We start from the raw sequence: 25,739 nt of genomic DNA on the forward strand, positions 1-25,739 counted from the left end.
ACACAAAAACAGATAATTATACATAACTATTGACAAATTATATATAACTATTAACGATGGCTGATGTCTGCAGCCCAGTGTCAGCAAAGCTGTCATATGATTCTCCAAGGTTTAGTTCAAGGGTGATGAACCTCTGGTCCCCAGGCTGAATGCAACCCTCCCAGCCTCTGCACCCAGCCCTCAAGCTTCTTCTCAAGCCATGTCATCTTCCTAGGACCCCCCCCCCCCAGGTCACACCCCCCCACCCCATGGTTCTACTCCACATACTATTCAACTGTTGTTGTTTTTTGCCTGAATAGAACATGGCATTAATTTATAATCATGCCTCTTTCTTGCCTTGATGGAGGTGTGTGTATGTGTGTAGAAACTGCTGGATTCTGCAAGGGTGGAATGTAGCCTACTGTACAAAGTAAAAGTCAAATCAGTTGTTCTGCTCATTTTTGCCTCTGGCATGCAGCCCAGAAGGTTGACCCCAAAGAGTTGCAGCCCTTGGGCTGAAAATGCTTCCCCAACACCCACAAACATTTTAATAGCATGGAAAGCAGTATATCTTCAACATTAATAAAATTAAGGTTTTAACATACAGAATCTATGACTTGTACCAGCCAACTTAATCTCTTTTGCATTTAAAACATGCCCCCAGTCCAGCTGTAGTTCCATGCAATGAGCTTTGTATAACAACCAGGGTTCCCATGTGGGATATACATTCTCAGTTGTAGGTGAAGTCCAGTGAGTCGACCCACGATCTCAAAATGCGAGTACTTGGAAATTATGCTGAGCTGAAACATTACACTCACCTCATGTTGTCTGCCATTCTCATGTGATGCATTCGCAACGTATGTCAAGTTTGAGTGGTGGCTGGAGTCTCCCACTTTCTACCTCAGGAATCCAGCTCATCAATTCTATGATAGTTTGGTGTGCTATTCTACTTGCGTAAGTGTAGTTTTACATTAAGTTCATGTTAGGCGAGGCTTGGTTTGCCAGATCAGTTTGTGTGGTGGCAAGAGCAGCCAGTTCTGCAGAGACAACATTGCTCTCTGTTCCTCTGTGGTTGCCTGCTAAAGCACGCGCATGAAAGCTGAGAATCATTAATGTGACCAAATAAGAGTGGCCAGGGACGTGGGTGGCACTGTGGGTTAAACCACAGAGCCTAGGACTTGCCAATCAGAAGGTCGGCAGTTCGAATCCCCGCGACGGCATGAGCTCCCGTTGTTCGGTCCCAGCTCCTGCCAACCTTGCAGTTTAAAAGCACGTCAAAGTGCAAGTAGATAAATAGGTAGTTTCCATGTGCTGCTCTGGTTCACCAGAAGCGGCTTAGTCATGCTGGCCACATGACCTGGAAGCTGTATGCCAGCTCCCTTGGCCAATAAAGCGAGATGAGTGCCGCAACCCCACAGTCGGCCACGACTGGACCTAGTGGTCAGGGGTCCCTTTACCTAAGAGTGGCCATATTAGTTAAGGACAGACACTATGGAAAGAGACTTCCATTTCAATTGAAAACTTTCATTTCAATACCACCTATGTCTGATGGGATATATTTCTGCACTATAGTTAAAAGCCCCACCTTCAACAAAAATGGTCATGTTCTACAGGGCTGTGGGGGCAATGCCATAAACAGGGGATGTTCTCTCAGAGCGGATGTCTGCAAAAAGCAGGCTTTTTATTCCTGCCCCTGTCCTAGGTGCTTGGGAATCGTTGACATCAATTTTATGATGTCATAATGACACCATCTGATTGACAGATGGGTTCTCCCACCCACCTGTCTAAGTTGGCCTGTGGGGGTGGAGCCAAATAAAGATCTGGTCTGTGGAGCTAAAAAGGCCCCCCTTTTCTGCCACACGGTGTACAAAACATGTACAGAGAAAATAAGATATGTGGCAACATTACACCTCATTTTCTATCTTGGTGCTTAACATCCTGATAAGTCTAAGATTCACTTCAATAGAAGAACTGGGAGGTGGTGCTCAGCAAGATGGAGGGGGCATTGAAGCATCATTTAGAAATCACAGTGAAGAACCCCTCCATTGCAGGAGCCCTGTGCACCAATTCCCAGGGCCTAAACCTGGACTGTAGTGGTACCCTCTCAGATGAACATTGATATCTGTTCTATCCCAGCAAACAGCCAAGTTGACGTCTGATCCAACAGATATTCCTGTAGTGTGCCTTGAGTCAGATACTGGCAATATCATGATCCAGAAGCATGATGGCATCACAGTGGCAGTTCACAAAATGGCATCTTAACCTTATACATCCACAATACTCCTTGCTCTTCAACAGTGCACCTTTGTGGAATGCTCTTCTGCAGATTAATATAGGTTGACTATCCAGTATCAATAGGCAGAATCTAGTTGGGATTGGGCTGTAAACATTCTTCCAAGTTGGTATGGAATATTAATTGTTCTGAACTTGTGCCATTTCATATTATCAGATGTGGACTGTTTTCCTGTTAAGTGGCTGGGGAGAGCACCTTCTCAGGTGGTCCCAGTACTAAATAAATCAATAAATAAACCAGAACACACTGCTTGTTCACTACTGTTTGACTTAAAAAGAAGAAGAAGAAGAACTGGAATTAATTTATGCACAACAATGAGAAGAGTCCTGTTATTCTCTGGAAGGCAAAACACCACACAGTTCAAAAATAAAAATGTAAAACTATTTTTTTTATTGAAAATACATCTACAAAGTAATATTTCTCAAGCCACACTGGGTGCACCCAGCTGCCAACCCAGAGTGGGCAGGGAATAGAGATTGTTCTATGGTACCTGATTTCTGTAAGAAACAAAGTTAGTGTAAAAAATATTTTAAAAGCTGTCATGCTTTGTAACACATTTTCCCCCCTACAGTGATGTCACGGAAGGACAACCTTAAACATGAAATCTTCTTTGCAGTGTATTTCCAAAAAAATAGTATCCAATCAAAAGCAAAAATGTAATTAAAAAGTTACTCCATATAATCTAATATTAACTTTTGTACACACATACTGAATACAGTATTTCTATAAAAAATATCTCTAGTTACATGTCAGAAGATGCCTGTCTGTAATCTAGTTTTCCTTTCTGTTAGCACAAGTAAGAAATATAATAAAAAGGAGCATCCATTACTGCATTCAGTTAGAGATGACCCAAGAGCTTTGCATTGTTTAAAACACCTCCAATTCCCGAATGCACTGGGTTAACTCCTATCCACTTTCTATAAGGAAAGTGCTCAAGGACAAGCTAAGTGAGTAGGATCTGCAACTTGCGGAATAAGGAGCCTGCCTCATCAGTCCAAAGAAAGACCGCCTGTGTCCAGCATTCTGAGACTTTGTCCACTTCACATTTTGTAGTGTGTGTGTCTGCAAGTTTTATTCACAGGTCACATTTTTGAAGCAAAGATCCCCTCTACATTCCAGAAAACCCTTGGTGGTCAGTGGTTCTGTCAGGGCAGGATTTTGGAGAAGTCCATGGTCCCATTCAGCAGAGTAAGTAGTAGTAGTAGTAGAAGAAGAAGAAGAAGAAGAAGAAGAGGAGGAGTTTGGAGTTGATATCCCGCTTTATCACTACCCTAAGGAGTCTCAAAGCGGCTACCAGTCTCCTTTCCCTTCCTCCCCCACAACAAACACTCTGTGAGGTGAGTGAGGCTGAGAAAAGTGTGACTAGCCCAAGGTCACCCAGCAGCTGCATGTGGAGGAGCGGGGAAGCGAACCCGGTTCACCAGATTATGAGTCCACTGCTCTTAACCACTACACCAGGAGGGCTTTCAGATGCAGCTGAGCTGGCTTACCACATTTTGAAGTGAAGCAGTATACATTGAGCAGCATCCAATGCACTTGTTCTGTTAGCATAAGGATTGACACTTGTGCAGCAGAACTTTCCCCCTCCTCCAGTTGCTGGGAATTGAAGGTGGGCAGAGTGCTGTCCAACTTGCAGGCTTCCCACAGGTATCTGGTCGGGCCCTGAGAGAACAACATGCAGAACCAGATGGTCCACTGGCTTGATCCAGTGGGTTTGTCTAATGTTCTCCTCCTGTGCATGCCCTGTGACATCCCCAAATCTGCTCCAGAGGGTTGGGGAAACCTCCAGGACAGATTTAGCGGGTGCATGGTGGGAGGGGGGAGGAAGTTCTATTGCACAAGTGTCAATCCTTGTGCTGATGGAACGATTCACTTCATGCTATACTGGATACAATCTGTTATCTTCTAAATAACTACATCCTATAAGATCAGTGATTGCCTAACTGCACCACGGGTGTCAGTGGGCCATTCATCAGATGGGCTTCTTATTGGCAAGGCAATTTCGTACAGTGAAAAGAGGATATGAGATGGGTTTGGGCCAAGTGGAAAGAGCTGATAGTAAGGCTCCTCCTCACTTCTGGAAACAGTGGCCCTGTTGGTCTGATGGTCCAGCTTTCTGATGCTACCTTCTGCACTCCCATGGAAGTGCATGCAGGGAGCATGCACTATCTGCCAGCCAGTCATCCTGAACATATTTTTGGTTTCTACAGATGCACAGGTCCAACATGGGACAGGGAGGAAAGGATGGTTTATGGGGCAAAACTACTAGGAATTTTGTGGTGAGGAAGGACCTCTGCCTTCACAACCCTCCTGTGATACTGATGCCATGATTACACATACATTTGAACTCATCTGTTTTGCACACAAACACACGTGTGCACTACAGTAGAGTGTGTATAACAATGGAGGTCTCCAGGATCCAGCCTCAGCTGCACAACCAGTTTGCATCTAATTCACAGATCTGTATCTATACAGACCACCTTCACGACTGCTTTAAACCCTCCTTCTCCCGTACAAATTAAGGAAGACTGTAGTGTTAGGTTAATTCTGGCCACTTTGTGAAGGGAAGCGAGGTAACAAAAAAATAATAATCAAAGTTTAACTTCATAGCATATTGAGATTTAGCTGGGATGGTCTTGCAATTCTCAGGGTTCTTTGCCTTCAAAATCTGTGACCATATGAATGAACTCTCAGGGACAAAAATTACATTGAAATGGTTGAGTGGCAGCTGTAACACAAGAAATATATTGTACCTACCTCACAGAAATACTATTAATTCCCCAACCCCCATAGATTATGCAACCAGTTTGTGTGTGTATATATATCTACAGTACAGCACACCATACCTGTTTCACATTCATATACCTTTCCCGTTTGACTGCTATGGCAATGCATGTAAATATATATATATATAAATCATTCTTTTCTTTTTCATAAATGGGCTTCATCGGGGAGTAAAGATTGGAGCAGGAAAAATAATCAATGATAATATATGGATCTCACCTCAGTGTGTAAAATCTGCCCTGCCTCTTACTCCCAGAAGAAGACTTATAATATTGCTCTTTAAAAATCCTCTCTTATATTTTCAATATTTATTCAATGTATTTGCTATCCTGCTGTGTTTTTGTTTTTTTTAATATTCTTCCTACTAAAAGTAATTGAGCACCACATTAGCTTCACTATTCTAAAAGATTACTCCCCCTACATCAGGGGTGTTGCTAGTATGGAGAACTTGGCAGTGGAATGAAAAAAAAAAACCCCTCTTCCCTTGTAACCCCAGTGTTGGGAAAAAATGCATTTGGCAACAATTTCTTTTCTTTAGCAAGACAACGAAACAGACCAAATTAATTGGGAAATCGCCCTGTTTGAAAGCATTCTCCTGTCCCCTGCAGTTCCGATATGACAGTGGAAATGTTACTGAACCCTATCAGGTGCTCTGTGCGTTCTGCTTTCTACCTCTTAGTCTATAAGTGCTTCTTTCCATCGGAAAATCTCTGACACAAAGTAGATAGGCAAGGGTGAAGATAGGCAAACATTTTAACTGTGCAGAAGTGGCTCGAACTCACATTGCCTGCCCTGAAAACAAATGGTTCAGAATACAACGAAGATGTGTTCAACAACCACTATCTTTTCACCTTTAGGTGACCAGCTTAATGAGCCCTGTACAGCAGTTAGAAGTGAGATGATAAGCAGGTTGTATCTGTGTCACAGATTTAAACTATCCTAATAAGTACCTCTTTTTGAGGGGGCTAGGGATCTTTAATAGAATTATCAGCACCAGCTAAAGTACACACTTGAGTGGGAATATAAAACTGATATGCCTTTATAAAGTGTCACTTAGGATCCCAACTCCCATCGAAAGTTAAAATGCATGTCAAACTCAACTCACTGTGCAGCTAGAGCTCTAGGACTGGCCTTCACAATTTATGGCCCACGACACAGCCAAATGTAGCTCACTATCGGTCTGATGCGTGATAATCCTCTTGTTTCTGTGGTCTGTCGTGTGCAGCAACAGCAGGAAGTTTCTTGAACTATCATTACTGGTGGGCTACATTCAGTTGGGTGGATCAAAACTTGGGCAGGCCTGATCTAGTTAAATCAATGGAATGTTCAGAGTTAAGTAAGTGGCTGGATAATTATGTCCGGTGGGAGGGGGACTCCTAGAAGTTGTTTCAAAAAAGCCCACACTGTTGTGGTATCAACAGTTTAATATCCCCCACCCCCTGCAACGAAGGGATGAAGACAGTTTATGTTCCAAAGTGCATGTGTATATTAGATCTCTGATCCTGAAAAGACAGTGCGCATGGGTAACAGTACTTGTGTTAAGTAGTAATGCCATAATCCAAAAGAGGAACAGTAATGTTACACATACACAAATGCATTTTTCTAGGTTCATGATCTAGGAATTAAATGGGACTTGAAGGTGCGCAGTACCAGGAAGCTTTTCCTGATCCTAAAATATCCCATTAGGTAGAAATGAAACTATGATACATCCTTTTTTGCTTAGATGGTAACTAGAGCAAGTTGTGGGACATATTGTCCATGTATTTAAAACAAAAATCAGTATCCCTATTTTTAGTGCTCCAATAGCAATAAAATAAGGAAATAATATATTTAAAAAGAGAAACCAAAATTTGCTACTCACTTTTCAGGAGAATAGCATCAAGTGTAAAAAGTAAATTTACAATGCAATCCTATATGTGTCTACTCAGGAGTAAGGTCCATTAAATTCAGCAGGACTTACTCCCAGGTAAATGTGTATAGGATTACAGCCTTCCTGGTGTGAAGAATGTGTAACAGTCAAACAAACAACCCCCCTTTCCAAGATTTCTTGTCTGCTTTGCTGCTTCAGTTTACATAAAGTGAGATCACATTTACAGGACTATGCAACATGTGCACTTGAATATTCTTGGTAATTTGATTACACAATATATCCCATCCCCATAGCACATCACATCATATCATGTCATAATGTTGTATGCTTGGTATTTCATCTTAGTATTGTTTTAATGGGATACAATCATATAACACATTCATTACTAAGTAATAGGGTATATTTTTCAGCAAGGACTTAACTAGACATTACAGTAGATGTAGCGCTGGAGCCACTCAATCTTCTTTCCCCTCTCCTTCCACATGCCACCTGAAACCTTTATCCAGGTAAACATACCACGTGGAATGATGTCATTGTGCTGTGCATTGCCCTCTTCCGGCCACACAGGACTGGATGCACACAGTGATGACATCACAATACGTGTTGTGCTTACCTAGATGCAAGCACAAGGAGAAGGGGGCGAAGAGACCTTGCATGTAGCCACCATGGGTTTTATCCAGTAACATCACTGAACTGACAGTGAAGCTTCCATCAGCGAAATGTGGAGGGAAGCACTTCCCTAAGCTGCACTGGAGGGTTCCACAACTCTCAGGAGCAGATATAGGGCGTGAGAGTGGCTCTAGGCCTATGAGGAAATGGCTGAAAATAGCTTCCCTTCCTGCTGATGGAAGCCTTAATAACAGCTGAGTGACACCACTGGATATAACCTCACGTCTCTCATCATGTCTAGTTAAGCCCTAAACCTTTTCAGTGCTCTGCTTGTATATATAGAGAGAGATGAGGAACAAACGGACAAGTTACAGAAAGGATTGGAGGAAGTGTACGCTTTCTGCGTCTCTAGTGCTTTGTATCGTTCCTCTACCTTACATCTTGGTTTCACTGTCTAAGGGCTTTTCATTCTCGTTCTCTTGGGAGATCAGTTGGTAAGGCTTCTTCATTTCATTCTCCTCTATCACAGAGTTACCCATCTCAGCATCCTTGCTCCTCAACTCATGCCGCGATAAGTGTTCTACAATCCCTGCACCGATAGAGTCTCCCAAAACGTTGGTGGTGGTACGCAGACGATCCCTATAGAACAATTTGCAGATTTAAACAAGCTAGGCAGTCCCAGCCCTCCAAAGCCCCAATAGATTACACGGTACATTATTACACTGAATCACTGAAATTAGGAAAGGAAGATGTAATCTGCAGTGTATTTGACATTGCAATTTTACACTCAAGTAACAAAACAAAACAAAACAAAACAAAACAAAACAAAACAAAACAAAACAAAACAAAACATGCAATTGTATATAAATAAATTTATTTGTAACACTTCCATCTAATCCTTTCCTCTAAGGCGGAGGTGCTTAACCTGTGGCCCATGAAGTGGTGGGAAGGGGCTATCCTTTTCCCCCAGCACAACAACCCTATGAAGTAGGACTGATGAAATAAAGTATGTTTCTGGCACAACGTCATCCAGAAAGCTTCTTGAATGAGCAGAGATTTGAGAAACACAATACTTTCAGGGCGTGGGGAACATGGCTTGCTTTGCAGTTAAAATGGTAATTTTTTATATCCTATGCAATACAACTGAATATTGGCAAAACATTCATGGGGAAATGAACTAAAATGACTTGCAAGTTCAGTTTTTATGAATGCCCACTAGCCTGCTTCATTTTATAATACACATTACACTACAGAAATACTCACAAAAACCAATCCACTGCAATGATAAGGGTGATATCGTCTGTAGGCAAACCAACAGATGTCAATACGATCACCATAGTGACGAGGCCAGCCTGAGGAATTCCTGCTGCACCAATGCTGGCTGCTGTAGCCGTAATGCTGTTCAGAGAAAGGAGACACCAAAACAATCACACAGAGCTTTTAATTTTTAAACACACACATAGGTTGTGTTTTTGTTCTATCTATCATCTATCTAGCATTTTACAAAAATGTTTTCCCCGCCTTCCTTTATGTCTTATGAGAAAAATTTGCACATAGTCTAGACCAGCCTTTCCTAACCTGGTGCTGTCCAGATGTTTTGGACTAAAACTCCCATCTAGAAGAAGAAGAGTTTGGATTTGATATCCCGCTTTATCACTACCCGAAGGAGTCTCAAAGCGGCTAACATTCTCCTTTCCCTTCCTCCCCAACAACAAACACTCTGTGAGGTGAGTGGGGCTGAGAGACTTCAGAGAAGTGTGTGACTAGCCCAAGGTCACCCAGCAGCTGCATGTGGAGGAGCGGGGAAGCGAACCCGGTTCACCAGATTACGAGACTACCGCTCTTAACCACTACACCACACTGGCTCTCTAGCCAGCACAGCCAGCTGGAAGGCACCAAGTTCAAAAAGCCTGAGCCAGATCAGTCATCAGGGACACCTCTCTGCTCCACGATGGGGTGCCATCCAGTTGTTGCACTGAGCAGAAGGCTGGCAAAGCACATTCCTGCAGCCTTGAACTCAGCTGATGGGTGGTTAATTCAAGCCTGCTTTGTGCAGGGACTAATAGCACAAAGTGGTTTACATTGAAACTGCTAATAAAATGGAGGGGGAAAACTTGGTTGATGACTGATTGGGCTACACCTAGCTCCTGCAAAGGAACAGCCAGGAGCTCACTTCAAGCTCCCAAATGTTCCTTTGTAGCCACATGCAGAGCTACCCCACACCTGATGTAATACTGCATATGACATAGCGTGTTCTCCCTCATGGAGAGCACGTGTTGCGGTGGGGGCTGACAAGAGGAACGGCTGCCTTATGAGGAACGGCTAAGGGAGCTGGGCATGTTTAGCCTGGAGAAGAGGAGGTTAAGGGGTGATATGATAGCCATGTTCAAATATATAAAAGGATGCCACATAGAGGAGGGAGAAAGGTTGTTTTCTGCTGCTCCAGAGAAGCGGACACGGAGCAATGGATCCAAACTACAAGAAAGAAGATTCCACCTAAACATTAGGAAGAACTTCCTGACAGTAAGAGCTGTTCGACAGTGGAATTTGCTGCCAAGGAGTGTGGTGGAGTCTCCTTCTTTGGAGGTCTTTAAGCAGAGGCTTGACAACCATATGTCAGGAGTGCTCTGATGGTGTTTCCTGCTTGGCAGGGGGTTGGACTCGATGGCCCTTGTGGTCTCTTCCAACTCTATGATTCTATGATTCTATGATTCTAAGACACCTCACTGTTGCTGGGCAAAAGAGTTTGGCCATCTTTAAGCAGGGGCGGGCTGTTACTGGGGAGATTTATATGTTGCCATTTCTTGATTGACAGCCCCGTTTGTTAAATACACTGCACACAGTGACGAGCTTCCTCTTTCGCTGCGTGCTTCGGATCACCCGCCCTCCCTCCCTAATGTTAGGCTGTTTGCTTGACCTTGCTATGCCTGTCATGGGGTCGTCTGCTTTGGGGCAGGGGCCTGGTAGGAATTTTGTCCATTTGGCTGATTGGCTGGTGCTATTTGGTTTCTGCCTACTGCGTAGCAAATCGTCACAACTTGTAAGGTTGCGGTTAGGCAATGGTTTGGGAATTGGTTGGTGGAGGGGTATGGATTTGGCTGTGCCTGCCCCTCCAAAATGCTGCTGATGCAAGGGTTTTCCATTAAAGGAACCCAGGGGCTCACCATGCTTTTGTCCGAACCCCCTGGCAAGGGGCTAGGGCCACGCAAGAGCCCCTGGGAGCATTCTGGGGAGAGGTGAGGGCATGGTACCCAGTCCCGTCTCTCTCCCTAGGTAACTTACCCTTTCTGACTTTGCGGGGGGTGCGAATATCAGAGCTGTCAGTTAGTTGCTACCAATGCCTAAGCAACCACTCACATTGCTGTATTTTTATAAAGTTGAGGCCAAAATTATGCCAAAAAACTTAAACAAAAATCAAGTGTCATTGTGTAATTATTTGGGGTGTCTTGGGGACCTTGACGCGCAACCGATGGGTGTGGTTTGTTAGGAATGGCCAGATTTGTCCCACAGACTGGAGGTTCTCTACCACCCCTGCTGTAGCTGATTAAGACTGTGCAGTAATCCTATGTACACTTATCTGGCAGCAAGTCTCATTGAACTCACTGGGGCTTACTTCTGAGCAAACATGCATACACTTGTGGTGCAAAGTGCAGATTAAACTGATATGTGTATTATAATGCTTTAAACGTATGTGCTATAATATGTTTTTGAGACGTGTGCTTGCTTTTGCCTATAACCTGTATTTGGTTGACCAATAAAATCTGATGATAACAACGATATTCAAGGAATGATCATTTACTCTTTACCCCTGATTATACTTATGGAAAAGTACTAAAGTTACAGGAATTACTGAAGATTTTCTCAAATGAATACAGAACAAGCTCAAGGAAGTATGCTGAACTGAGTTGATAAAAAGGCATCTATTTCAGTGGGAGAGAACTATAGCCGAATCCTATGCATGCCTCCTCAGAAGTGAGTTCAATGGGACTTGCTCCCAGGTAAATGTGCATACAATTTCAGCCTGAATCATTAAAGTTATTCAAGGACACCCATTTTATTCAACATTATGGCAATCCTTTTCTTTCGTCTTCCTTGTACAGTCTAGCTTGCTAGGGCTATATTGTGATACCCATCCCCCTGGAAGTGAGCTACTTCACTATGTTAAGTGATGATTTAAGTCCTATTGCTTTCAGTGGATTTACAAAACTTGGAGCTAACTCATAATGACAATGTTTTCAATCATGGGCATAATGAGGTACACATAGAGGGCAGCTAAAACTCTGTATACTATGGCTCCTATCACATGTCTTTCCCACTACCATATGATGCAAAAAGCAGCCCATGCAAATGTCTAAGGTTTTGCAACATTTACAAACCTGATTGTGATAATCTGTCCAAAGTTGAGGTCCATGTTATTAACCTGTGCAATGAAAATTGCAGCCAGTGCCTCATACAAAGCTGTACCATCCATGTTAATAGTTGCACCCACAGGAAGCACAAATCTTGTAATGCGTTTATCTACTCCATTATTCTCTTCCAAACACCTAAATGTGATCGGCAAGGTGGCAGAACTAAAGCCAAAGGGGGGGGGAAATGGAGAAAAATTAACTCATCGGAAAAGGCAGGTAATATTGATATGGATGATGGCTATACACATTATTACTGACATTATGGAGTCATCCAGAACAAGTACAGCAGATAGAGATTTCCTGTCTCCTCAAATTACCTAAAAATTATTATTATTTAAATGAAATTAATTCACATGTTCAACTGTGTGCCAGTGCCCCAATCTAGCTAAGAGCATCTCCACATATAGTTGGGTGCCTGTGTGTTACTCGTAGAGCCCATACCTCAGTGGTGGATCTCATGAGTTGCCTGCAGATGTGTCCTGGTTCACACCCTGTCATTTCAGTTGAAAGCCTTAGATCTGGAAAGCTAGTGCCAAAGTAGATAGCGCTGGATATAAAGTAGCCCCAGATGCACACTTACTGGATCAGGAACCATGGGCTGTATCCAATGCTAGTCCATCTCAGAGTAGACCCATGAGTGTAAATTGGATGTCCATTGGTATGTGCACCCAAATGTGAAATCTCTGGCCCTCCAGATGTTGCTGGGCTTCAGCTTCCATTAGCCCAGGCCAGCATAGTCAATGGTCAGGTTTGATGGGAGCTACAGTCCAACAACACCTGGAAGGCATCAGGTTCTCCACTCCTGGCCTAAACTCAATGCACTGCTGTAAACGTTATGTGAATTGAAATGCAGTTCCCTCTCCATACGCTGGTACAGCTTGTCATGTTTAATTTCCTTTGTAAAACATGACTAGAGCTGGATTGAGGCAAAAGTGGAGTTATTAAAATGGTGTACGTGCATATGCAAACTCAGTGAACTCACCCCGTTCACTCAGAATCAAACTTGATCTGGCTATGAATATTCCTACCTTGAAGACGTTCCCAGGGCTGTGATGAGAGCTTGCAGCAATCCTCCAATGAAGACCCAAGGGTTCTTTCGAGTGATTAGAAAGTAGAGTAAAGGGAGCACTACAATAGCATGGATGAGCAAGCCAATGATGACCGTAACAGTATACATGGCAAGCTGCCCTCCAATCACACCCATATCTTCCATCTCAACAATTTTTCCAGCAATCAAAAACAGGATACCAAGTGGTGCATACCTACAAACAAATCACACAGTTAATATAATATACGGCTATCCAATGAGAAGCGTAGTTGTGTATATTTTGGTGGTGCTATTTGCACGCGCTCTGAAATTTCCTGACACATTCCAAGGGGCCTAAGGCTGAAATCCTAAACACATTTACATGAGAGTAAGCTTCACCAAATACAGAGGAACTTACTTCCAAGCAAACATGCATGAGATTGTTTTGTTATTTAGCCGCACTGGAAATTAATGGCAAATAAATGGAGAATGTTAGGCAGGGAAGGGGTTTTTCCTCTTGTATTCTGTAAAATGCCATGCACACGGATGGTGCTAGATAGATCAACAAATGTAGCATTCAACACCTACCACATGATTAGTGATACGAGGCGCATGATAGCCTCATTAAGGCTATCAAAGAATTCTCTCAATGCTCGTCCTTGCTCCTTCATGTTCCCTATCACCAGTCCAAAGCTGATTGAGAACACAACCAGTCCAAGTGCATTTACTCCATTTACAGCCCCTGGAACAGGGATCATCTCCTTTTTCAACTGAGTTAGGTTTTCCATTGCTTCGGACACATTGTTTATAATGCCAGCAAGGACAGATGTTTCGTTTGAGTCAACTGCTATACTAGGTGTCCGTTCCTCATAGTTTGTTTTGAACTGTGAGAGATGGGGAAAAGGAGAGACGTTATATCCGTGTCTTTTCTAGGCATTACAAAAACATAATGGCTAAGACTACTCAGTTGCATCAGAAGATTTACTTGAAGCTCCCGGATGAAGGTAGATGTAATTAAAACCACACATTGTTACCTGTTTAAAGCAGGCTTCCACCAGATTCGGAGGGAACATGTTTCTGTGAAGAAAGAACAACAACTATTTGAGGAATAGTACACATCTATTATCATTTCAAGATGAAGCCCTATTGAAGCTGGTGGGATTTACATCAAAGGTAATATGTATAGGGTTGGGCTCCATGGTCATCTATTTAGCCTGACCCAATAGGATTCTTCTTATGTTCTTATGCTCATAAGAAGCTTCCATACCATACTAGGTCAGATTGTTTGTCCACCGAGTGATGATTATTTATAGTGACTTGCAGTGGTTCTTTGGGCAAAGGTGTTTCCCATCATTTGCTACTTGATCCTCTTAATGGGAGATGTCAGGGACTGAATATGAGACATGTATTCTACCACAGGCATATGGTCTCAGCAGTATATTGAACTAGCATCATTTTACTCTCTCTCTCTTTCTTTTCTTTTTTCTTTTTCTCCTCAACCTTTTGAGCAGGAGCATGCTGCAAATCTACCCTGCCTCAAGTTAACCTTGGTTAGACAATAGAAATAATAAATACATGGCTTCCTTGATTCAGAATATAAACAACACTTTTGCAGTGAGAAAGTAAAGCCGCTGAAGGAGGAGGGTATACAAAGGGGCCCTCCAAAACTTAGAGCCAGAACATTATTTGAAATCACAGTTCCAACAGGTTCACAGTCAACCCACAGAAGAAATTCTCTTTTTTTTCCAAGTAAATTTTTATTGTTTTCCTTACATATTCTTTCCCAGCAAACCATATTAATGCCATACATTCCCTTTGACTCTGCCGAGTCGCGACTCCCCTCCCTCCCTGCAATTGGTATATTTAACCCCCTTCTATTGCGCACATCATTCTCACAATAGTACTATTACACATTGAAGGTATTATGTCAATCCTGCTAGGGGATGGACCCACAGAAGAAATTCTCAAATTCTTCACATGCTTTTAGAAAGCACAGCTGTGGGGAGAATTGGGGCAGGTCTGCCTAAGGTGTTTTGCTAACACAAAGGATAAGATGGTGTCCCCCAAATCCACATATCACAATCCGCAACATTTTTGTACACTGGCCTTAATGATTTCCAGAATGAAATGTCCACAACAGGAAGTTAGAACAAAGTCCTACTGTAATCTTTCCATTTTAAAAATTCTATGTAAAATTTTATTTTAGTCAGTACTATAAAATTCTAAACTTAAAAAAAGCCACAGACATCCTGTTATTATGTCAAGGAGTCCTACGCTAACTACCTTCTTCTTTTACTTCTCCATTCTACATACAGAATCAGACTGGAGCCCCAAAACATAGGAAGCTGCTATTTAAACAAGTCAGGCCATGGGTCCTTCTAGCATCAACATGCAGCACCGCTCCATGGTTCCAGATGGGACATTCCCAGCTTTGCTTGGAAATGCCAGGGATTGAGCCTGGTACTGTCTGCATGGAAAGTCATTGCTCCACTATTGAGATCAAAGGTGGCTGGCCCCTGAATCTTACTTCAATACTGGTGATGGGACAATTTCCTCCACCATACTGAGCACAGCAGGAGAGTTTCAATAGTGCAGAGTAGACCAGCTTAGGGAACTCAGGGGAAATGGTGGGTGAATACCACCTCCTCAGTTATGTTTCCTGAGGCAGCCATATTACTCTGCCTAACAGTAGGGCTGGCCCCGAATGGGGGAATTATGAATTGCTTCAAATCTCATTAGTAAACCCCACAAGCTTTAAGAAGCTTAAAAAGCCTGATCAATAAGCCTTGGGGGGTCTATGTTTACAAGTTATTTCTGAGCCGGGGGTGCCATTTTGAAGGGAAAAGAGAGAAAAGAGATTGACAGCACTGGGTGTTAATAAATTCAGTCATATGCTGTAACTTTCATTACCTTGCTTATAAGACAGAAAATGCGTTTTTACCTGATCAAGTCCAGAAAGGCATCTGCGGCTGTCACTCGGACAATCTTGCCTTCTCGATGCATTTTTTCCTTCGACCCTTTCCCTGGATGGATGATGACCACCATGATAATTCCAATTAGGACAGCAATGATCGTGGTGCTCATGTAGTAGACGACGGCTCGGAGCCCCATCCTTCCTGATGCTTTGCTGTCCAGGGCAGCAACTCCTAACAAATAGAAACACGAGAGTGAAACTAGAGTCTGTACAGCACAAAAAACTGTGAATACACATACAGTGGTACCTCGGGTTACATAGGCTTCAGGTTACAGACTCCGCTAACCCAGAAATAGTGCTTCAGGTTAAGAACTTTGCTTCAGGATGAGAACAGAAATTGTGCTCCGGCGGTGCGGCAGCAGCAGGAGGCCCCATTAGCTAAAGTGGTGCTTCAGGTTAAGAACAGTTTCAGGTTAAGAACGGACCTCCGGAACGAATTTAGTACTTAATCTGAGGTACCACTGTACTAGAATAAGCATTCTTCTAATACTAGAACCCTGATGATTGGCGTGGCTTTCAGAAAAAGAAGCATTTCTTCTCAGAGAGTGTGTTGTTAAATTATGGAATTTGTCCCACAAGTTACAGCCACCAGCTCTGATGGCTTTAAAAGAGGATGAGACAAATGGAAGAATAAAGCTATCAGTGACTACTAGAAGCGATGGCTATATTGTATGTTTCCAATTTCCTCAGTAAACATTGCTGAAAGGTATATAAGAACATTAAAAGTGCCCTGGCAGGGTCAAAATCTCAGCAACTATCAAGTGAAAAGAAATTAGCTGGCGGCCCACCAGTGGACTGTGGTGGTCCACCTGTAATATTCTTCACTGAGCTCTCCTGATGAACCTATGGATATTCTATCGCTGGCATATTATACCTACAGTGTCCAACAAAATTTTAAAAACCAACACTTTAACTGCTGAAAATGCCAGGTTGACATGCTGAAGCGTTCCCTATACTTATGGGATCCAGGTGTAGAGGAAATTATCAAATAGTGAGCATTCAGTGTAAAATTGGATCTGCAAACTGTATTTCCGAATTATTTGGAGGATTAATGACAAATCAGCTACTAATTTGCTAATAGAAACCCAATTCTGGAATGCCCTCCCTTAAAAGGCTCACTAGGTGCCTAAGTTGCTATATTTTGGTGCCAGGAAAAAAAAGTTATTTAGCCAGGTATTTTAATTGCTTTCATCGTTAACCCTGTTTAATATAAACAAAGCAAAACAAACCTGGCATTAGTCATGTACGCTGTGTAAGACAAAGAGACCTCCAAAGAAGATGATGGAGAGATATTTTCATTTGGACCACGGTTCATGAATCTTTCACTGGGGTCAAGGCCTCTTGCCCTCAGACAGGTTCCCCAATGCCATATTTTGTGGAGAGACTGTGATTACTTCGAGATAATTTTGTACATGCTCAGATTCACTCTTGTCTTTTTATCATCACTTTCCTTAACTCCGCCCTTGGCACTGAAGCCAGGTTCTATAGCTGAAGAGCATAGGCAGGCTCCAAATAAACTCCAGACATGCTGTGCTTTGAGCTGCAACTGATTTATCCTCTGAAACTTGTCAAGTGCAAAGCAACAAGGAACTTTTTTGGATGCCCAGCCCAGCAGTACATTTCCTGTTCCTCACATCTGCCAGGGCAAAGCCCTGCTGCGGGGGCTGTTTAGATACTAATTTAACTCTTTGCATGATTCCGTCTTTTGCTCACTGTATTGGAATGTGCCACACAATATGCTTTTTGAAGGGAAACTAAAGGCGTAATTTATCTTCTTTATGTGTGCTAAGCAGAGCAAGAGGTAAGGACTCGCAGAGATTCACAGCAAGCCATAGAACAGTGATTAGTAACAGCTGACAGCCTCGGACCAAGGCTCTTTCTCTTTGGTAGCCTCATTGTAATACCAGAGCACAAAGAACTTACTGTCCCAGTGCCAAGAATCAGAAGTGCAGGAGCACAGAGAATAGCAGCGCAATTTTATTTTTTTTACAGGAACAAAACACAGCTGATACCTGCTTAGTGGAGACCTGAAAAGGCCATCCTTTTATGGACGTGACATCTTGATTAGCATTTCCCCCCCATCTCACAAGAAGGTTTAAAGTTGCTCATTCACAAAAAGAAGAAGAAATGAGTGTTGGCAGGGAGGGGGGAAGGGGCGCATGCACACTCACACCAGTCACCCACTATTAAAGGCGATTTGCTTCTGAAAAAAGAACTTCCAGTTGATGATTTTGTTGGCCCTCCTAATGCTAAATAAGCATGATGTAATGCGGTGAATTGCTTTAGTTTAATTAGAGGAGAGTTCATCATAGTAACTTGTTAAGCCAGTCAAACGGCATGGTCACTTGGGATGCAGAGCAATTAAAGCAGAAAATTAATACACTAGTAAAAATAATACAGGGATGTGGGTGGCGCTGTGGGTAAAACCTCAGTGCCTAGGACTTGCCGATCGTATGGTCGGCGGTTCGAATCCCCGCGGCGGGGTGAGCTCCCGTCTTTCGGTCCCAGCTCCTGCCCACCTAGCAGTTCGAAAGCACCCCTAAGTGCAAGTAGATAAATAGATACCGCTTTATAGCAGGAAGGTAAACGGCGTTTCCGTGTGCTGTGCTGGTGCTGGCTCGCCAGAGCAGCTTCGTCACGCTGGCCACGTGACCCAGAAGTGTCTCCGGACAGCGCTGGCTCCTGGCCTCTTAAGTGAGATGAGCACACAACCCTAGAGTCGGACACGACTGGCCCGTACGGGCAGGGGTACCTTTACCTTTACCTTTACTAAAAATAATACATCAGAAGCAGATTCTTGATGCATGGAAATAGCAGACACTTGTACATGTTGTTAGACTACAACTCCCATCATTCCTGACCATTGATCATTCTAGCTAGGGCTGATGGGAGTCAATGTTCAACAATATCTGCAAGGGTAGCCATCTTTGGCTTGAAAGATCATTATGTTCATTTGGCGGGGGTTACCCTCTCTCCCACATCAAATTCCCCAGTCAGGAACAAAAGGATTTTGGGGTGCTGACTTGGGCCCCAGATCATGGGTGCCCAGCGGTGCTGTTATAACATGAAGTCATGGCTTTACGTCACCCCTGGAAGTGATGTTGGAGGCCCTGCGAGGCCTAGGACACCCCTTTCAAGGCCCCCCCCAAGGCCTCAGATGAGACCCAGAAGTTGCGTCCAAGGCCCCACAGAGTGGGTACTGAGCGAGCCCCCAGGGCTTGCTGGGGTTGCAACCAGGGATGGATTTGTATGACCAAACAATAGATTCAGCTTCGTATCTATGGAAAGCTTTCTCAAAATGCTCCACATATACAACTTGCACAACTTGCAACTCAACAGGCTGAAAACAGTGCACCCTCTGTGCACTGCAGTCCACCATAAACTGAGCACTGTTTTTCCAGTGAAAGTACAGGATGCACATTTTCTCAAAGGAAATAAAAAAATAAAGTTTCTGGAACTGCAAAACCCAAAGCAAGAGGTTTCAATGGAAAGTGGAGCATATTGCAATATGCAGCTGATGGGCTTTCTTATGTTCAGGGGACCATAAATTGCAAGGATTAGTATATCTTATATTAATAATTATTACAAGAACTCTGAAAGATAGATTAGCATTATTATCCTCATGCTTAAGATGAGTGGTTGAGGCTGAAAGATAAAAGCTTGGCTAAGACTACTTAGTAAGTTTGAGACTGGGTATCAGGTGTGCGTGCAGGAGCCAGGCCCTGTGACCAATAGGACTTTGCAGGACTGGGGCCTTCCTAAGTTTGTTCTGAAGAGGCAAGGCGTGGCCACACAGGTGAGGCCGATTGGTAACTCACTGCACCTGGTGGCTAGAGCCGGGAAGGGATATAAGGTCAGCATTTCCCTTTCAGCTCTTTGCCACAGCAACACGCTTCCTGCCTTGCTGAGTTTGGCTTCTTGCTTCCTGATCCTTGAACCTTGGCTTCTTGACTCCTTGCTTCTTGATCCTCGGACCCTTGACTTCATGACTCCTTGCTTCTTGATCCTCGGACTCTTGACTTTGTGACTCCTTGCTTCTTGATCCTTGGACCCTTGACTTTGTGACTCCTTGCTTCTTGATCCTTGGACCCTTGACTTCGTGACTCCTTGCTTCCTGACCCTCAGACTCTTGGCTTCCTGGCTTCTAGACCCTCGTTCCTGCTCCCACCCTGCCATCTTGCCCCCAGTCCTGACGTCCCCTGCCGGGACTTCGGTTGCCTGTAAACTGGACCGTGACACTGGGACAGGGCATAAATTAGGGACTTCCACATTAACAAGGGCCAAGTCAAACATTCTCTTAAAAGAACTCTTGGCTCAGGATTTGGGACCTCTGAGTGAGGGCCGAGATTTCCCAAGACCATCCTTCTAGGTTTACCCACCATCTATTTTACTGTCCTGGTGATGATGACAATGGTGTTCCTTGGAATTCCAGTGGCTGGTTGCTGGCATTGCCATCCCCCAACTTCCAAGAGTCACAGCAGGAAGTATTGCCCTCAGTCTCATTGACTCAATGGTGACACTATGTGGTGACCTACTGCCCTCAATCTAGGAAGTCCTGTAGGCAAAATGGTGATCGCCCCACACTAGGAAACAGTCTGGTCACCAATAGCAATTACTGCCTATGTCAGCCACCTCTTTTCTGTGCCGCAGAAAATCATCAAAATGACCTTCCTGAATGCAAAGCTTCTGAATGAGGTGGCAAAACTGGGGAGGCCATTTCAGCTCAGTCCTGGACCAGCTCTTCCAAATGCTGTTGGTTCTTCCAGGTCTATGGAATTGGATTTTCTCTGACGATAAGACTGATGCTTGGAGATGGACTCAGAACTAAAACCAGCAAGATGACATTCCCCTGAAACATGAGCCATGGAGTTTTTCTCCTATAGCTGCAGGCAGGGGTCATGGTGTCACAGAAAAAACCAGATTTCCCGCTCCAGAATCAGGCGCAACTTTCTGACCCCTGGAAATGAGGGTCAGAGTTCATGGCCTTGTTGGAAATGCTGTCAGTTGTGGCAACGGTGCTCTCTGAATGGAGCCACACATCAAGTTCAGCAAGGAACTCCTGCTGTTCCTGGGAGAGAAATTTAGGTCCGGCAGAGTCACGTGGCATAAGGGAAGGGAGTTTTGTGGCCACAATGACACTCATCACCTACTCTCAGAAAAAAAGTAATCATTGCTGGAGCATCTGAGAGTGCATGAAATGGGGAAGCATGAAGCTGCAGTGAGAAGGCAGAACAATCTCAGGGTGCAGGAGAAAGGAAAGAAATACCCTAGTCTTCATGCCTCAGTGCAGTGACTTGAAATTTCATGGTCTCAGAATTGGTCAAATGGCACACAAACTGCTCCTGAGAACAACCACTGAGCGAGCTCCATCTCAAGCTATTTGGTATGGGAGGAAAAACATGGAGCACCATATAAAAATGTTTTAATAATTAAATGTCCCTCTGCCTAAGGAAAAAAAACATCTTTCCAGGGGCAGGACTTTCAGCAGTACAGGACCCCTTCCCTGCACTGTGGTTAAACCTGCTCTCTCCACCAGTGGCTGCCTTATTTTATTTTATTTTTAGTTCAAAAGGCTGAAATGCAATGCATGACATTTATTGTCATGACTAGCTCAACTCTCAGCCCTGTAGTACTGGTTCTGGAGTTTCTCGCTGAATGGGAATGCGGAGAACAGGTTGCATATCTATAGCTATATCTCAGAAACACCTTGTATCAATATTAGTATATAACATCACAAAACAAACAGATGAGCAAAATTCTGCCATTTCATGCAAGTAACTTGCATTTAAAAAAACAAACAAATAATAAATAAAAATTCAAGTTCTGGGGGCGGGAATCTAACATATACCCAAGGTTAGCAACTAGATTTCTCAGAGGTGGGGGAGCTTGAGGAATGCTCTATTTAAAAACAGAGTTGATTTTCACTCCCCTACCCCCAGCTTCTGCAAAATGAGAACAGGACAGTTATCTTTCAGATTTCACACTGCTCTGAATATTGCAACACAGTTCTCAGCTATTTTTGTAAAGCATTTATACAAGTGTAAATGTGTACTTTGCGGGAAAATGCATCCAAAGATTCATATTCCAATATGTATTTAAACATGACTTCTGATGCAGATTAAAAAAAACACAGATTAGTGTAGAAATGGAATAAGCTTATGAAGGAACAGATGCAAAAATGACATGGAGCAAAAATAGACTGATCCATCCATCTCTTCATAGAGAATCACTTTGAGAAGGTAGTTTGTGGGGAGAGATGGGCCACGATCCAATGGCCCTCAAAAGACTTACTGCTAAGTTGTATTGCCTCAATGAGACTTTGTATCCAGACAAAAGAAGTGGATTCTTTGCACCACGCGAAGCAGCCAAACAACTTGCGTTGAAACATCAGAACGAAGAATCCTTACCTATTCACACTGGACAACTGACCTCATTCCCTTTACAAACTAGCTGCCTTCTGCAGACAACAGCATATGGACATCAATACTGTCTACAAAGATACTTCTAGCCATTGATAAAGCCGCTCTGTCCTCCCTGCTCAAGGAAAGTGGAAACCATCCTGTTTTCTTGCCAACCACCCCACTGCCCCTCATCCCTCGCACCCTTCTTGGTTCTACAATGGGTCTTCTTCCTCCCTCTGATATTTGTTGTATTTATAAAAGGGTGGAGGAAGGAGGGAAGGATATTTTCTGTTTTAAAAATAATATTATTGCAGGCACACAAAGCAGATGAGAAGATTCTTATGTAGTATCGTAAAATAGTCTTATATTTTTGTTACAAGTCAGTATACTCAAAGCACTATCTATGCAGCAAACCTATTTATTAATTTATTTTTAGGAGGGGTGTGTAAATCCTAATTTCCCTGCTTTGTCATTTGTGGCAGCAGAGAGGGTTTGTTGTGGCTAAAATGCCTTCCACATTCTTCCATTCTTCTACTTATGCTCAGCCTGTATAAATACAGCGGTACCTCTGGTTACGAACTTAATTCGTTCTGGAGGTCCGTTCTTAACCTGAAACGGTTCTTAACCTGAGGTACCACTTTAGCTAATGGGGCCTCCCGCTGCTGCCTTGCCGCCGCCGCATGATTTCTTGTTCTCATCCTGAGGTAAAGTTCTTAACCCGAGGTTCTACTTCCGGGTTAGTGGAGTCTGTAACTCAAAGTGTTTGTAACCCGAGGTGTTTGTAACCCAAGGTACCACTGTTTGTATAAACAAAACCTTGCTATCACAGAAATGCCATCATGTTCCTGTGGCCTTCATTCCAAGATAACTAACCCCAGGGCTCACACTGGAACCCCCAAAACCTCTCACTACTCAGAGACTGGGGTGTGTGTAACAATATGAAATAAAGCAGATGAGTAAAACATGAGCATATTTGGTATGACCAAAGACTACTTCAGCTCTGAAAAAATATTTCCTTCTATTGTAAGGGTTGCCATGGCCTTGCAAAGGCCTTCATTGGCAGCCCCAGGGAGGAGGCCCTGATTCTGATATTTACTTTTTTCAGCAAGTAGGTCTGTAGCTCTCCTAGAAAGAAAGTTATGAAGCAAAATGTGCAGGTATGTTTCCGAGCAATTTCTGTGAAATCAGCCAGCCTTGCTGCTGACTGTCAGTAGACAAAGAAGCTTAGACCAGGTCAGACAATTTGCTCACCTATCTCAATATTGTTCCTTTGAATGGTAGCCACTTTCTAAGATCTCAGGCAGAGAGAGATCTTTCTCATCAAGTACAAATTTGCCCTTTTAAATGATGTCAGAAACTCAACATGGGACCTTCTGCATGTAAAGCATCCATAAATAAAGGAATTTTATTTTCAATTTCTTTCCTAATAATTCTCATGGTGTATTACTGCAGAGGTCACCAATACTTTTAAGCCAGTGGGCACATTTGGTTTTTTAAGCAACTCCTCATTCTGGTCAATTCTTTCCCCCTTCTTTGAATCAGCCTACACCTCACCTTTCCAAGGGAGCTGGGTAAAAGTCAGACCCAGTGGAGTTAATGAGCTGAAAGAGGAAGTGGGAAAGAACATCACTCTTACAACTTCCTCCTTCAGCTCTATGTATTTTTCAAGGGAGAAAACGTAACCACCATTTTGTGATCAAGGGGTGCTCAATGAGGGGGGGGTACTCAAAGGCTTTCTTGTGCCAAGGGAAGACCCCAAGGGGGACCACTGCACCCAGAGGTACCATGTTGATGGCCCCTGAATTATTTTACCATCTTTCATGCACTCGGCTGTAAGCTTTTCTTTCTCTTTATCAACACATTGGCAAAAGGGAAAGAGAAAGCAGCAGCTGCTGCTGCTGCAAAACAGAAAAAGGGAAAAGATAAGAGAGTACCTGTTACTAAGCTGGATACAATGAGAGGCAAAACTAGCATCTGCAACATTCTCATTAAGAGTTCGCCTGGGAAGGAAAAGTACTTCACTTCTCGGTAGCTGAAGTGGTATGACCGAAGACCAAATCCAAGGATGATACCTGGGGAGAAAGTAAGGGGAAAAAATGAGACTACCATCTTCATCACAAATTGCATGTACAGTATTCAGGGTCAACTGAAAGGAGGCTCACGGAAGCTCTGAGCATACACTCAACAAACTTTCATTAAATACTTTGCTGAAATCAAGATAAATTATATCCACAGCATTCCCACAATCCACTAAGCTAGTAACCCAATAAAAAGGAAGGTAACATTAATCTGCTGGGATACAAATCCATGCTGACTCCTACTAATCACTGCATTATTACCAATATGCTTATAAATTGTCTCCATTATATTCTTCACCAGTATCAAAATATTTTCCGTTAACTCTTCCCTTCTCCCCTTTTTGGAGACTGGGACAACATTTACCTGTCTCCAGTCCTGTGCTACCTCACCTGTTCTCCAAGATTTCTCAAAGAAGGTGGACAAATGTTCTGGGCGTACACCAGCAAATTCCTTCCTTACACTAGACCTGAACACATTTAAGGTAGCTTTGTATTTCCTCATCAACACCTTAGCAATCATGAACCACAATCCTGACCTGCCTCTAGTTATGCTATTTATGCAAGGGTCCTTGGAGCAAGGCATTGGCCATTAAACCTGCTTGTCCATAGTACAAGCATGCTCCGAGTTCACTTGCATGGGGCTTGCCCCTGAAGAGAAAACCTCACAAACTTTTATTTCATTACAGTAACTTGACTTGCACTGAAGGTCACAGCACATGAGTGCTCTGCTTACAGAAGCTTGGAAATAATCTTTTCAGACCTCTCTGTAGTGATTCTCCCTTCTCATCCTAAATAGGTCATGAGGCATGTTCACCTCAAGGAACCCTTGATGTTTTGCTCAGCACTATGGCCAGCACACGCAAGGTGGTCCTGTGCACCAGCCTGGATTGTCCCCAATGACATATATCTGAGCCAAGTGTAATGGGCAACTTGCTCCTGTTTGACCTCAGTGGCTATGGAAGGACAACTTTAAATTACAAACTCTGCAATGGGCAACAGCTGTGTGCTAACTTCCTAACTATGCTAAATGTGCCTCTTTGGGCAGAAGAGCAAAAAGATGCTGCGTGCATTTCCACTCCCACAGATCAGTGTGTGTTTCAGACAGAATCCAGAAATAGCCCAGATATGCAGAAAACTCTTAGCAAATTCAGGGTCCATAAGCTTTTTTTTGCATCTTGCTGATGTGAACACAGTTTGTGCGTAAGAAGGGCTTCACCCATCTGAAGATGCTGGATGCTGATGGATGTTTTGTTACCAATTCCCTTTTGCTACAGTCTCTCTCACAGCCCCCTTCATGGATCACTGTCTTGCCGTG

At 43.4% G+C, this 25,739-nt stretch overlaps 1 protein-coding gene and 1 pseudogene across 1 annotated transcript in view; one reads left to right on the plus strand and one right to left on the minus strand.

Annotated features, from left to right (window-relative positions):
* The first annotated feature begins 1,972 nt into the window (after positions 1 to 1,972).
* On the plus strand, positions 1,973 to 2,270 carry LOC144329228 (ragulator complex protein LAMTOR5 pseudogene; annotated as a pseudogene).
* A 371-nt stretch (positions 2,271 to 2,641) lies between these two features.
* Positions 2,642 to 25,739, minus strand: part of SLC1A3 (solute carrier family 1 member 3) — a 41,597-nt gene continuing 18,499 nt past the window's right edge. The window contains exons 3-10 of the mRNA XM_028748288.2: positions 24,281 to 24,418; positions 15,913 to 16,117; positions 14,006 to 14,048; positions 13,560 to 13,855; positions 12,973 to 13,206; positions 11,912 to 12,106; positions 8,799 to 8,933; positions 2,642 to 8,174 (exon numbers count right to left, since the gene is read on the minus strand). Of these exons, the coding sequence (XP_028604121.2) occupies positions 7,970 to 8,174; positions 8,799 to 8,933; positions 11,912 to 12,106; positions 12,973 to 13,206; positions 13,560 to 13,855; positions 14,006 to 14,048; positions 15,913 to 16,117; positions 24,281 to 24,418 (1,451 nt within the window). The 3' untranslated portion in view covers positions 2,642 to 7,969. The remainder of the gene's footprint in view (positions 8,175 to 8,798; positions 8,934 to 11,911; positions 12,107 to 12,972; positions 13,207 to 13,559; positions 13,856 to 14,005; positions 14,049 to 15,912; positions 16,118 to 24,280; positions 24,419 to 25,739) is intronic.

Source organism: Podarcis muralis, chromosome 11 (assembly GCF_964188315.1).
Source record: "Podarcis muralis chromosome 11, rPodMur119.hap1.1, whole genome shotgun sequence".
NCBI classification, from domain to species: Eukaryota; Metazoa; Chordata; class Lepidosauria; order Squamata; family Lacertidae; genus Podarcis; species Podarcis muralis.